The 15,670-nt window shown below is 46.7% G+C and overlaps 1 protein-coding gene across 1 annotated transcript in view; it reads left to right on the forward strand.

Annotated features, from left to right (window-relative positions):
* Positions 1-1,091: 1,091 nt before the first annotated feature.
* Positions 1,092-15,670, forward strand: part of LOC135394995 (guanylate cyclase soluble subunit alpha-1-like) — a 70,954-nt gene continuing 56,375 nt past the window's right edge. The window contains exons 1-2 of the mRNA XM_064626144.1: positions 1,092-1,202; positions 2,690-3,216. Coding sequence (XP_064482214.1) covers positions 2,947-3,216 — 270 coding nt within the window. The 5' untranslated portion in view covers positions 1,092-1,202; positions 2,690-2,946. The remainder of the gene's footprint in view (positions 1,203-2,689; positions 3,217-15,670) is intronic.

The raw sequence follows: 15,670 nt of genomic DNA on the forward strand, positions 1-15,670 counted from the left end.
CGTCAAAGCAGTAAGGAACGTATTTTACAACGCAATGGGGTAAATGCGACATCCGCTTTCTGTTTCTGCAACAAAAACAAACACACAAAAGAAACAAAAAAATTAAAAAAGACACGTGAGGATGTCTCTGCACATTTTGGAGATCAATTGGGAAAATTCAGTTTCTCGCGACTTAAATTCGATAAAGGTGCTCAGAAGTCACGGCAAAATCGCCCTCACGAAAAATAACGTTGACCCCATAGTCTTCAAACCTTAGACTTTTTAGTTTTTTTTTTTTTTTTCACGTCCGGTGAAACACCCTGTATATAAAACAAGATATATAAAACAAGACCATAGTCTGCGCCTGGCCTTCTAATTGTCCTCCTTCATTGGAAGTCACTGTCGAATGATGTACTCAACGCATGCCCGGAAAACCAAACGAAACGCTAGTTTGATTTGAGTTAAATACTATAAATATTAACGACGCGAAAGCTACTTGTCATGATACCACAGCATTATCTCTTTCTTGTGCGTTAACAACAATTTTAGATTACGCTAGCAATTCTAATAACTGGATTTGAAAAATTCCTCAAGTTTTTTTTTTTTAATTCTGTGCTAGTACCGGAACTGTGGCCATGAGCGTTTCACAGATGCTGCCGACAGTAGGAAGAGACAGTATTCCGTCCTGGGCCGACTTCAGAGGAGTACTGCGTCAATATCCGCCCAGAAAGTCTGCAGAGAGACAGAGGGTGTCCCTTATAAGAACCGGCAATCTCCGAGTCGTTAGCATTGCCTCTGCGTCACCAAGTGTGGGTAGACATTATATAGCCACAAATTTTGTTAACTTGAACCAAGCTAACAACTATGAAAAAAAAAAAAAAACAGTAATCAAACTGAAAAGAGTTACATAAACAAAATGAGTTTGAACGGAAGTTGCAACGGAAGTTGTCCGTCCCATCTAGCCGTGCGTTCGATTTAGCACCGATGTTGGGTCCCGGCGAGAAATCTGGCTCGAATAACGCATGAGCTGTTTGGTGCAACAAGCGCTCCTCCTCCTCCTCCTCCGGCGATGGTAGCTCCCCCTGGCAGTCGGTCGAAACAGCAGCGTTGTGAGCAGACACTACGTCTCCCTCCAACGGGACGCTCTCTTCACGAAACTGCCCCGCATTCAAGTTGTTCAAGTGCGCCGCTTTCCTCGTGCGCTGGAACCGTACCTTTGAGAGGTAAGTGATTGACACTTGTAAGCTAAGTCGTTAAGAGGGAGTACTGTATAACGATGAGCTATAACTTGAACGCGTAAAATGCTAGACGCGGCGAAGAGGAAGTTTTACCATGTCGGACGCCCACCGCGAGTATGATACGATACAGACCGCTGTCAATTTGAGCTCACGAATGTGATACGAGGGAACTTGGAAGGTACTGCGCGACTGACCTATCGTGTTTTCGGAACAGTTATCACCAGCACCTTCCGATCCACTGAAACCCGCTATGGGGGAGTTTTAACGATTGAATTTATTGCTAGTGAAATTTCTGGATATTTTTCGATAATACGGCCAGAAATGCCACAAGACTGTGTTCGCGTGTCTGTCCTTGTAAGTTCCATACGGTATACAATTTGCAAAAAACAAAACAAACAAAAAAAACAGGTGTTGTCCAGCCCTCGCCCGTTTTAAGACACTTGCGATGAGGTACGTTTCAAAAATACGTTTCATACGTTTCAAAAATTGCCACAAAAAAGGGCTGCGTTTCTTTTGGGGAAGTTACGATGTGAGTCGCCGTTTAGCATAAGTTCAGGTGAACTTTATGCGGTGAAAGGACTCGGAATATTTGCCTTTAGCAGCTTCAGCTCCCACTTTAGTCAATTACATTCGAGCCGAAGAATTAAATCAAATTCTCTTCGTTCCCTGCGCACCAATTTCCTTCCATCGCCATAAACGGCAAATACTGTTATATATCCTCTAGCCAGCTGTGAGCCCCAAAGTGTATGTTCAGCATCATCGCCTGTGAGCAGTGGCGCCTCTACAGTATATATAAGGGTGCGCCACGCGCTCATAGGTAATTGAAGGAGATTTTCGCGTAAGGCGTGTCAGTCTCACACGCGGGTAATTTCGACCACGCGCTAATGTGGTTCTTCGTCAGTTCACAGTTTCTCCGTATCTTAATGTTAGTAACCTTTCTATTCGCTCATTCGGTTCATCGATGCTCAGAATTGGTAGGTCACGTATTTCTTCGTGTCGTTCGTTGTGTGTATACACTTCCCATCAGTTGAGTAGGTATGTCTGCGTGATTTTGTAGGTGGTATTCTCGCATCTTTCTTTACTGAGTTAGGCAAGCGGAGAAGGGTATCGAGTCCGTCAACGACGTGGGTTCCATTTACACTTTTCACCCCCTTCGTCTTCCCGCCTTACACACCGCAAACATTTTAACAAATTTTGTCAACACCGCTCTTACAAGTTCCGAACCCATTACGCTCTCCCGAGCTAGTTTTGTGTGTGTGAAGACCCGGCGTTCTTCCCAGTTATCTCCGAGACAAAGTATTCCCCATTATGATCCTGTTCCACTAGCCATTATCCGCGGCAGAAGAATGCCAACCGGTGAATGCGCATAATTTACGGAAGAGAAGCGAAGCGCGAGATAATGCTCGTATACTGTTACGACGTATTCCCGGAATGTGCAATACTGCATTGATGTTCTTCGTTGACCTCGACAGATAACCCACCATCAGAATGCACTAAGGCTGAAAGCGACCAGAAGAAAAGTTCTCTTCGACGGGATTTGTGCTCGGCGACGTCTTTATCTCCGACCATACGATGTAGCTCGCATTTCATTTCCGGACATCATTAACGAAAGGGAAGCGAAGATCGAAGAAGAAGCTACACTGCACTTGTACTGTACGCATCGTAGAATCCGAAAAGCGACCGGCGTGCCAAGAAGAAGGGCCAAGAATGGATATTTTCTGAGAGGGCCATGGACGGGTGTTCAGTGTCTCCAGAAGTTTCACCCAGGATGCCAGCGACTCCGGCCCTCCTCGTCGTGCCGGACGCGTCTCCGATGACGAGGAGACGGTGGAGTTCCGGAAGTGGTTCCAGTCTGCGCAGTCCGACCGGAAGAGACTTTCGGGGTAGCGGGGGTCTCTCGCCGGACCTCTTGAACCTGGACAGGCCAGAGACGCCGGAGGGGGAAAGACTCGACCTTCGTGGTATTAGTGCGGCCGTTTCTGCGTTGCTGTCTCCGCAGGTGAGAACAATGCATGCGTCCTATGTCCTTCTTGTGTACGCGGGCTTGTCCAATGCAATTTAAACTAAAGACGGCGACCCTTACCAACGCCACTTCGAGTGAACAAAAGCCTTAAACGACGTCATTAACGGTCAGCCAATCACGTCCATGCTATCGTTGCCGTAGCCATAAGAAACCTGTGTTTGAAATCGTCTTCGGCGATTGGCTCAAGCCGACGACATTCCGGCTCTATAGACGACCTGAGCCCCTACTTCATTGATTACGTAACGCCGTCGCACAAAACATGCTGGGTTGCACTATCAGTTTCATCAGCCTGTCAGCCGACGCGTAATTCCCGCTGCTTGCCTACCAGAGCAAAATATAACCTCGTACCGGTCTTCGCGTGACGTCACATGTTTGTAAACAGAAGGTCGTCTTTATGTCCACGTAGCGAAAGAGCGTGTTTTTTTTTTTTTTTTTTGTATCTATGTGACGTCATCCTCGCTCCTTTCTCCTCCATACTTTCCTTCGATACGCAGACATGTAAAATCACAGCTGCGTCTGCTTCAGTTCATCGTCACGACCGTTCTTGGGCACCAATAAAATATCATTATTATTATTATTATTACTATTATTATTATTATTACTATTATTACTATTATTATTATTAATTATTATTATTATTCCAAATTCAGAAAGCCTGTGACTAGGAGGGGCTGCTTGTGCGGTTCGAGGTGGTTCGTGTCCATGGGGTTGGCATTTGAGTGAATACGTCACGTTTGGTGGCGAGGAGGACTTGTTACGTTTAGAAGCTGTTCGCGTGTCTCGCTTATGAATATCAACTTTGCGTTATCGAAACGGATCATGTGCGACACAGACACCTGGGATCTCTGAGTAGCTCTATAGCAGAGGCAATCTGAAAATCGACAGATAGCAGTAATTCCCACGTGCATATCTTTCTCGTTTTGCGTAGAGTCGAACCTGCTTTATATGACACTCGCCTTGTGATCATGTTACTCAGGAACCATTCCATCACCATGTAACTAAATCCTCCTCGTTATTATGACAATACCCTTATCCGACAACGACCGAGATTTTGCGCAAACAGGGTGCGAACACGTGCATTATACCCTCGATATTATGACCGCCGGCGGTTGAACAATGGTCCATCTGACCTACAACTGCCCTGTGGTTTCGGATGGTGCATGTCGAAGCTTTACGCCAGATTTCAGAATGACCCATCATTGCCTTTGTGACACTGGCAAACAAGCTCGAACGAGCACTGCGCTTGGTCATCTGGTCATGGTGACCTGCTGCAGTCGTACGGGAGCAATACAAAGACTTTGAGCAACAGAAGGACGTTTTTAATTGCGTGTGAGCGCCGCGAAGCAACTGCGGCTATGAGCGGCGTACAGATGTGGCGAGGGGGAGTTGGGGTTATGAGGGTTAGAATCCGTGTATATTCACACGAGCGACATTCCCTAAGAAGCGGAAGATGCGAAAAGCGTCATAGCTTTCTGCTAACCGTGGGGAATATCCTGATACACAGCCATAAGATATTCCGTAGCAGACGACAGGAAAACACGCTGACGGTGTCGTCTGCAAAGTGTCGTCTGCTAAATCCGCAGTTCGCCGCTCCCGATATTCCGCACCGTGTGGATGCTCAACATAACACGGGTCGGAACTTCGGCTCTGTGAGCAGTGTTTTCGTTTTTTTTTTTTTTTTTCTTCTACTAGATTATTCCGTAAGAGTGTCGCTCGTGTGAATACACGGATTGGGTCCTGCGGGCTCGGGCATGCCGCTGGCACAAAAAGACGCGCAGAACGTGTTTGCATTGACTATGCAATAGTACATGATTGGGAAAACTACAGCTTGAATATGTAACTATAAGTAGGCACTTTTACCAGATGTCTTCCGCAGATACACCGTAAGATGTTCTTCAATAGTGCCTCATATTTTGCGGCGAATGAACGCAACATTGCGTCGCGCACAGGGGTTTTCTTTCTAGTTTTGGTGCATATCATATGCTACTCGTTAATATGACAATTCGCTTTACGACCAATATCTGCGGGAACAGTCGAGGTCATATTAACGAGGTTCGACTGAAAGGATGTTATATGTCGAGAAAAATGAAGATTTTGCGCTCTGAAAGAAACGGTTGTCTAATTTTCGTTATTCTTAGGCAACATCCCGCTTAAAGCGGCACTATAGTGAGGAAATTTCTTCCCGTGGAAGGGAAAATGCCATTACCTTGACAGTAATATAAAAGGAACGGGAATAATCCATTGCGTCCTTCGTGATTTATGAACGAAAGAATGTACGCTTTTTCTTTCCCTCTCTCCTTCGCAAGAAGCCCGACGATGGGAAAAGAGGTCTCCGAATCGGTCTCTCTCCTCAAACTATCTTGCGCGATGACTGGACAAATCGTTTGCGGAGACCAATGAGAACGCGCTCCGCATAGTCGATCTTCGTGAGAAGGGAAGAAGAACGCGTAAATTACAGGTTGCTTCGCTCATAAATAAAGAATGACGCAATGAATTATTCGCGTTCCTTTTGTGATGATGTGAAGGTAATGGCATGTTCCATTTCGCGAAGAGGAGAAATTTCTGCACCTTAGTGTCCCTGAAGTGTTCATTTGTGCGCGATGTTTTGTTTACTTTCGATGACTTAGGATGGATTGCTTAGAAAGCACTCAAACTTCGCAGCGTAATATAACTGTAACGATATATAATATAAGATTATTATGGAATTTATATCATCCTCTCTTATCCTCACATAGACGTTATCACAGTTAGTACGTAGGTCTTACAAGGTACCTCAGATTAGTGCCACGAGCTCAACAACGATTCACGAGAAGAAACGCAGTCGCGTATAATTAGCGTAACGCTTCCTGAACTCCGTGTCAACACTACGAAGGCAAGAGTGGCTGCGAGCGACGCAAATATGTTCGCAGAACTACACGAGGCGGTCGGAAGAACGTCTACACAAAAGACAGGTGAAAACCGCAGACGGCAGTAAATCAATTACGGGCATTATTAAATTGTACGCACCCGCTACCCTGCAGGTATTCCGTCCCGATACGAATTAAAGAAACACGTTTCAACGTTCCTTCTGCTGATCTCTCTCCGCAAAATGGCAGATGCCTCCTAGAGGGTGGGCTTTGCCGCGTCGAGCGTAATGGTGCGGTGAAGCACGCTTTACAGGCGCCTGCTGCCTCGCAATATATAACGACGGTTTCCTCGAGTTGGCAACAGCAGGCAGCTTCCGGTTATACAACCTCCTCGCTTATTCGTTAATACACCCTCCCCCATATTCCTCTTCCCGACCATTTCGTGCATTCGCATGTCTCCCTGATAAGGAATTTTTACGCTGATTCATGGGCCTTCCGTTTTCTGCCTCTCATCGGCCAGATGTGAGGAAATTAGTTGTTGCGGCGTACAGCGGGTGTAACGGGCCGGTATATTCCTCGTGAGGGCTTCGTCAAGAACTCGGAATACTTTATAATTTCGTGTACCCAAAAATATTTAAGCAGGATTGGCAGCAGATGATTTATTGCCAGCGACCCGTCACGCGCTTTCTACTTCGCGGAACAGGTTCTCCCCCAACTGATCGCGAGGCTGTGGATTCCAACACAGCTCCACCAACTTGATGGCAAGTTGCCTACACACGTCACTTTCCACAAGGGAGGCGTTAAACCAGCGCTGCCTGCACTCTTGCTTAAGAAAATGCGACAACGAATATAACAACTCCCTTCCACCAGCTTAAACTGCAAGCGCGTGCGACGTGTAAGACCTTCCAAGACAGGAGCTTCGCTCTAACAACGCCTGTGCTTCAACAACGAGGCACCCTTTTTTTTTCTTCGTTTCTACATCGAAGAGCGAGCAACAATGTACAATAATTACCGAAATTTAATGCGACGATAATCTGAGTAGGCCGCGCAGGTGTGGTATATTCCTAGAATCACTAAATGGGGTCTGTAGATATGCCCAGCGAATAGGCCAGCTTTCACGAATGTCCTCTGTCTGTCTCTGTCTGTCTGTGTCTCTCTGTGTGTGGGTGTGGGTGTGTGTGTGTGCGCGCACACACACACACACCCGGAGTGACGGCGGCCCTCTGAAACACTGGACAGAACGACACTGTTTTCAATGCCCTCACTCTTGGCGAAGTCGACGGACCAACGTCTATCAGGAGGACAGTATGACATCGGAGAAATCTCTCTTTTTAGCCGTTTCGCTGTTTTGCCGGCTCTACCCCAAGCCGGAAATAGCCGCGGCCGGCAAAGGCTTTTAACTGAGGCGGCAAAAAGGGAGAGGGAAGATGATCCCTCGAAGCCGCTTCGTTATTTTGCCGACTATTCCTTCAGCAACGAATGGGAATGGGAATGACGACCAGAGAGTCCATCAAAAGGAAGCACATCAATACGGCATAAGGGCGTAGACGCGACCAAGGCTCGTCACCGAACCGCAGAGGATAACAAGTGATTGCTCGGACGGACACCCCTCGACTCATCTCACCAAGCCCGACTCCACTCCAGGCTCGTCTGCTCTACAGCGTCACCTCAGCACTACAGCTGCCACAGATTGTGCCCCAACGACAACGTTCTATTGTGGTGGGCCTGTACATAGATTTCTCGTTCTAGACTAAATTACTTTACTCGTTGTTTACTGGTGTTTGCCTCGTTCCTTCCACAGACTACCCGAAAGGTACCGCTATGAGACGTAAAGGTATCGCAGGTATGAGACGTTACTGACTCGTTGGTTTAGAATCAGGCCCGCTCCACAATGCAGTGACGAACTTATATCGATCGACTCAAGAAAGAAAGGAAGTGCCTCCCTAAGGGGTCCTCGCTATCCCGTATTAGCGAGGTCTAGAAGCAAAGATGCTGATGTCATCACCAAGCGACCGCTATTAAACCTTCTTTCCACCATTATTTTTCCTGATCCGATTACAGCATTAGAGGAATTGAGCAAGTTCGTTAAATTGGTATCTTGAGTGGCACTTCGACTACGCGCATTTGGATGACACAATCAGATGTGTTAATTTTTCCTTCGAGATTCCTTTTTTTTCTTATTTGTTGTTGTTGTTTTTTACACCGACAGTCAGGTCCGCTATCAATTTGGTTATTCTACGTATTATTCTTATGTACCTATTAGTTAATTACGTTTTTGACTCATAGAAAGCGAAAGATGCAGTGATGATAACGATATGCCCTATCGGTTTCTTTCTTTTCAGTTTCGTGCAACTGGCTCGTTAAGGATTCTGAACACATTTCTAGGCATTGCGCCCATCCAACACTCACGCGACGACACAGCGCTGCATTTAGCGATTCGTTCAAAAAATTAAAAGAAAAAAAAAAGATTCCACGACTCTCCAGGATTTCAAAGGACGGACTCCCTACCAAGATTTTCTGAACAGGTGCCTGCACATCGTTCGGTCAGTCGTGCAGTCCTGTCTGTTCTCATTGAAAACCACATCAGCGCTTGAGTCAGGCGGGACCATACATCCCGCAGGAACCTCGGAAATATATAAGGAGTAACTGTCATTTAAGAAGATCTACTAGCTTTCTCGAGCCCTATAAAGGGGCGTCGTCTCCCATGATGAGGCAACCATGTTAGAGACATAACCGCAACAAAGAGCCCGCTTATCTCGGAAGAAAAAAGTACGGAGATCCGGCAAGGCTTTCTCTTTCTCTCCCGATCGTCCTATCGGTTCTACGCAAGACTAAGTCTTGGGACACTGGCTACAATATCCGGTCTTCGGAGGAATCAATAGATCAGGATCTTGAGTAGTGAGGCTATTCAAACTACGTTGCCGATACCAGGAGGATATGCCTACGTTAGTTCGTCGTTTTAGGGAGTCGCCAGATGCAGTAAAACGAGAGGATCGTTACTGACTGGAGTTAAAGGAAACATAAGGTAGAAGGATGGGCAGGCAGTTCTTTGACAACAACATGAACAACAACAACAACACCATGAGGCAAAAGACTATTCAGCCTTTTTTCTTCATCTCTTCATTTGAATCAAATCTAAGCACAATACTATCAAGTCTCAACCCAAACCAGCGCGCAACGAGTTTAGGACACCTTATAAAGCGGACGCGCTGTACCTTCGGTCGCGCTGATTTCTTTCTGACTGTTCTAGCACGGTGGTACCGGCGCAGAAGAGAACATCGTGGGGCAAGTGACGTGCCAATAGCGAACAAGACTCCTGTACGTTAACTGAGGAAATCAACGAAAGCGCTTTTTGCACAAGTCACTTTGGGATTCATTTTGACACTCTACCTACATATTTATCGGGATTTCCGCGACCACCCTCTGAACAGCTACTGCAGACTACGGCAAAACGGAAAACTAGCGGTGACGTCAGCGTGATTGGCCCCCTCCCCGCTCCCCATTATCACCTCCATTTCGTCTTCCGTCACGTACACCAAAAACTGTAATCAAGAGCGAGCGCCATCTTTCGGCAAAGAGACTTTGTCCTCGCGACACTGTTACGTGTTGGGACAGAATCATCTTGAAGAGCCACTCCGAGTTGTGCAAGCGTTGAGCATCGGAGCGTGGTATTTGTTGCGGCCACGGCCGGTGAGCAATGGGGAAAATTGCAGGCGGTCAATCGTTGGGCTTCAGAATCAAGTCCACCTGAGCTGTCGATAAATCGAAACTGCTATTCGCGGCTCGCACTGGGGAAACTCTTGCCTTCATCAATTGGACCTTTTCGCATACTGGAGCACGAAAATATAATGATAGAAATGCGCTCGTCGGGGTGAAATGTGGTTTTAAACGTACAGACGATTTGAAAGCAGGTTTTTTTCTTTATTCACATCACATCACAGAATTTAGACTGGTTAGGGGAGGATAGGTTTGGCTTTGCTAGGACGAAGTTAACCTGGCATAATGCGACCTCGTCCAGAGGGCGCTATGCTCTGGTTTTATATACCGGTAGCCAACCCATGTAGCTAAATATTCGAAAATTGTAGGCGAAGCCTATGGCATATGTAGGCAAGAAGATGAAACCGCGGAGCATGTCATACTGAAATGGAACGGCATTCAGCCGGCGCAGGGGAATGTGCCATTATGTGAAGCATGGGCTTCCGAAACGACAGAGATGAAGTAAACTTTGAAGCAACACTAAACACGAGGGACCATCTAAATGATTGGTGGCGTGGGAATAATTTTGTCGAGATTAATGCGCACACAGATGGTGGTACCTCATTATTCAAACTGTAATACTCTAATTCTAGGCTAGGTGGCGCAAGGTACCGCCCCTTTCCAAAGGGAAAAGCCGCAGGATCCATCAGTCCATCCATTACTTACTACGCAGAAGCGAGATATAAAAAGTACCGGTAAATAGGAGATAGCGATCTCATACCTGTTTTTGCGCACACAAACAAGTGCCTAGAATGATGCTCCTAAATTCATGTAACTGAGAAAGTTATACACTGAACAAGCACAATAACCAACACAACCCATACTATGGTGCTTAGCGGGATAAAACGGACACACCTATCATTTACCTCGCCCAGCAGACGTAACGAAAAAGTCACATACACAGCATGCATTCATCCTGTCTTTGGGGTTTTGCTAAGAGGGGTATCGGATGGCGCAGAAAGAGTATTACTTTTTTCTCTTTTTTTTTTAGTTGCAGAATTGGTCGGGTGCCGAATTCAATTCCTCAATATTTTTTTAAATTTACTTAGCAACTTATCGGTATTACCATGCGGCTAGCATCTTCGTGACAACAGTTTCAGTCGACAACATACGTCGTCTGGAAATGTCGTCTGTATCGATTTTGCTGAGTTCCAGACGGAAAAGCACAGCACTTTTTCCCCATACACAGAGCGATGTTTCGAAGCTAGCCACAACGCACCTAAGTCATTTTTCTTTTTCTTTTTTCCGTCGAAGAGGAACGTACCGGTAAATAGGAGCCCAAGCAGCCAGTGTCCAATGGCCATTGATTGACAAGCGTATGGCAAATGTATGGCCAGTAGGTTGCTTGGCCAACACGGCAACTTTCTGGATAAATCAACCTTTGGCCAACCAATAATATGTAAAAGCCTGGCAACCACGTATGGTACGCATATGTTGGCCAAACTCGTACCAATCCACAAAATATACGTAGAGATACGTATAGAGATAAAACACCTGGTCAGCACTTCTTCAGATTCAACTGAAAACATTAAGTGTTTCCATCGTTCGCGTGCTGCTGTCTGTGCCAAGCACACATGTAACACTTTTCAAGCAACAGAGTATACTGACTGGTTTTACACAACACTATGGTAATCACATTAGAGACGACCAATCTGAGTCGCAGACACAATATTTCACGTGAAAGCTTGTCAGGAAAGTTGCTTGGTCATACTTGACTCTTTGCAGATGCACCGTCTAATTGCAGACACACATCCTCGTCACCGTTGCAAACGTTTCATGCCCCACTATACACTTGATGAACGGGCCCAACAGTTTATATTTCAGTATATGTTCCATCCAGTTCACCAATATTGTCCGTCCGGTTTATGTGGCTGGTCTTCCGCTCCGATGCCAATACACGCTGTCCAAAGGGAAATACCTCCCCAGTGCGATCTTAATGAAGGTTTCTGATGGATGTTTGACGGAGGTTGTTCCGTGGGGCTGCCTGCCTGCCTGCCTGCTCTTAGTATGCTCTTCGTTTTTAGGGCAAGGGCAGTACTTTCTTTCTTTCTTTTTTTTCAAGCGTGATGTGGGCAAACTCACGCTTGTCCCATCGTACAGTTGCCAATACGACCTCTATAGGTAGCTCTCCTGCTTGATGAATACACACGTCGGATATCTAGGCACCTACCCCTCAACCCCGGTGCCTATGTGGGGCGGGTGGGGCATACGGCGCTCACGCTAACCAAAGACGTGCGCCAGTGGCGCTGAAGAGCTTGTAGTCAGTCATTCATCTGGCTCCCCACGTTCAAGAAAAGTTAATAGTGCGCAAATAACAAAAAGCAACAACAACAACAACAAAAAGTTCGTATTTTGCGTGCGAATCCAAACTTGGGGAACATATTTGGGCAGTTGTTGGCCCCCCAAATGATATCCGATCTTTGGCCATTTTGGCCAAAGGAACCGATCCCAAACCGGAAATGTGCTGTACAGCCAAACTTGTTCCATTTATGGCCACTTTGGCTGGTCAAATTTTCGCACACATTGGACTATACATTTGGCATGTCGCTTGGGAGATAGCAATCTTATATACCTATTTTTGCGCCCACGAACAAGCGCCTGGAATGATGATCCTAAATTTATGTATAACTGAGAAACGCATACACTGAAAAACTACAATAACCAACGCAACCCATACTATGCTGCTTAGCAGGATGAAACGGACGCCCCTATCATTTGCGTCGCAAAGCAGACGTGGCACATGCCAAGTCAAAATACACGTCACCGAGCAACTTCTGGCAACATCGCGACATCAGCGAATGTTTTGAATGTTATAACCGTAAACAGGCCATGACTATTATCGGAATAAGGAGACGCTACGACGTTACCAGAGGGAATAACAACGTGGGAAGCACACAGGAAAAGAGGAAGAGAGAAAAACGTTGTTCTTACTGAGCACGTCGACCGAGAAGCATGTTCGGGACGAAAATAAAGAGGCAAAATCACGGGCTCGCAACCACGGATTACGAGCTTGTGAGCGAGACCGCATCGTAAAATGCGACGCAGAAAGAAACGGTCCTACTTTTTATTGCTGGAGAAAACGTGGTATATATATGTACTGTTTCGCCCTCAAGGAGCAAACGGACTAAATGCTTTATGACTTCCGATGTAAGCTTCAAATCAATCAGAGTGATACAAATCAGTGGGAAAAGCCTCGGCATGCAGTATTGAGACAGTACTAGCGAGTTCTGCAGCACTTTGGTCGGGACTTTGAGGACTACACTATGCATGCAACAAGAATAAAAGTGAAGCTTCCATGGGAAGGGCGCAAGAAAGTGGAGGGTTACTTATTTACGTAGGCTGTGAGTTTTGTCAACAACTCCCCGACCAAAGAAAAAAAGGCTACCTCCTCTCCTTCCTTCGCCACATACGGGACATATAAAGTGCGGATGTCGCCTGCTGCAGCCAATCGTCGCATACGATCTGAAACGCAAAAGGCAAGGGGCTGCCCGAGTAGCTGAAAGCAGCTAGTTTCCACGGCTATAGGGCCGGGCCACTAGCAGCATGATCGCTATGGAGGAAGGAATGAAAGAAGGCGTCCTGTTCCACGGGAAATGTTATTCGGATGATTTCTTTCACGGCAACACGGCCTAGCGTTCGGAAATTGCTAGGTCAGCGCATGAGCAGCATCACGTGACCGTCGCCACCCGAACATGAGTGCCAGAAATCTCTCTTGGATCACGCCAGGGGCATCGCGGTCGCCCAACTTCGGGTTCAGTCGCCTGCTAAACCACGTGAACTTCGACGTGCGGGCCAATGAGGGCACTCGCCACCGTTGCAGTGCGGATGTGACGACACCGGATATATAGTTGGGCAATCCACTGCTCAATCGTTTCGAGATCGGGCGAAAAAAAGTGCTAGCTGGCAAATTTCTGGCGCTCGGAAAGCGCCACGCGAACATGCGACTTTGCTTCGCTTTGACCAAGCGAACATGACTGCACGGGATATGGCAAGAAAAGTTGCCACGAAATGACTACCCGAATTCGCCATAAAGCTGAAATTGAGGACCAGCCCGTTGACGTCACTACTAGTTTCCTGGTTTCGATTTCAGTTTTCTGCATAGCTGTTCAGCTGAGCTTTGGAATTCCTGAATAGATATGTCCGTGGCGTGCCATAGTGGTCTCCCAAAGTGCCGTGTGCAAAGCCTTCACATTGCCCTTTCCAGATAACGTGACCCTTTCTCGGAGACGCTAAAACGTGTCCATAAGGTCAGTTGCTCCAAGCTTTTCTTTTCCCTCGAATACCCTTGTATTCTTTCTTTCATGGTGGCTGCGATCTGAGCCACTCTCGATGACGTCGAGATATGGTAAGGCTTTGCACAGAGGCCATCTTTGGCAACCATACTCAACACTAGATGGGCCGGTTGGTACAAACTCATAACGAAGGCACAGTTGGCATAACGTTGGTACAGTCTGTGGTGTGCTGTTTGGTTATTTGTGTTTCCGCTGCCTTCATTATGAGTATGGCAATCATCGCCACCTTGTATAAATGGCGATGGTTTTGTTTTAGTCCGAGATGATCTTCAGGGCAGTGAAGAAAAGTCTAGTTGCGAAAAGGCGGATAGAGGACATCTCGAATTATATTAAATAAACTCAAGGGCGGGGTGGAATATCATACAAACGGAATCTCTCTTTACACTGCGGTTGCGTGTTTGATTATATACGTAACTGCGCCAGGCAAGGAATGCTCGCAGGACACTCACAAGGATCTATCCTCCCCAAAATCCTTCTATCCTTCATAGAACTCGCGTCACAGCTCTCTTGTGTACGAGTCACGGCGTGACGGTGGATCTGAACCACGTGATCTGAACGCAGCAGATCCAACCACGTGATATGAACCATGTGATCTGCGCGCGTGCCACACGAGGTACATCATAAGGGGGGGGGGGGTGAGAGCAACGCAACCTCACACCCAGTCACCCTCACTCGATCACGCACCCGAGAGCGGTGCTTTAGCTGCACAGTGCTATAATTAAATATATCTCGCACAATATCTGCTTTAGAGAGAACAGCTGTTCGTTCCCAGCAATAATTTATTGCACCTCGTTCAATTGATGATGTTGAACTTTGACGCGCAATACATCTTTTTCCGCAGCTTTGCGGGGAATCGCAAATCACAAAAGGATAGAATTCAAACGCTTACTGCTACAGTAGTCACAGGCCCCAAGCAGCACAATGTACTGAAAGTCGAGTGCAATGGGGGTGGCCGGTATGTCTCTTATCAATGTTCTTTAGTTTCACGAATCTGTTCAAGGTCTTCCTCCTACCCGTCCACCCCTATTGCACTCGACTTTCAGTACATTGTGCTGCTCGGGGCATAGGGCAACACTGTCACGTGACAGACCATATGTGCACGCCTTATGGGTACAGCGATTTAGCCCTACCTTTATTTTGAGATAGCGTCGGAACGTGTAATGACGCTATACCGCGCCGCTGCAGCAATCGGAGACGCTACACGAGTTTTTGGCCGCTCAAACGATTCGTAATAACAGATACTACAACACAAAACGAGTTTACAATTACTAAAGTGCAAAGACAGTGAACTAGTAACCGGCGTAGAACGTGATAAAAATTGGACTTTGAAATGAATGTCGCAACGCTAGGCGAGGTATGTAAAACGATACGAGAATCCTGCGCTGCAAGAAAGAAGACTAAATGTCGGACACAATGAGGGGTCACTGAGGGGCCCCGAGGAGCGCTGGAGTGAGCTTTGAAAAGCTGCGCCGTCAACGTCGGCGCGCGCAAACTTACGAATTCTATACGCATCGACACTGCCCTGCATGAATTTTT

Source organism: Ornithodoros turicata, chromosome 5, assembly GCF_037126465.1.
Source record: "Ornithodoros turicata isolate Travis chromosome 5, ASM3712646v1, whole genome shotgun sequence".
Lineage (NCBI taxonomy): Eukaryota > Metazoa > Arthropoda > Arachnida > Ixodida > Argasidae > Ornithodoros > Ornithodoros turicata.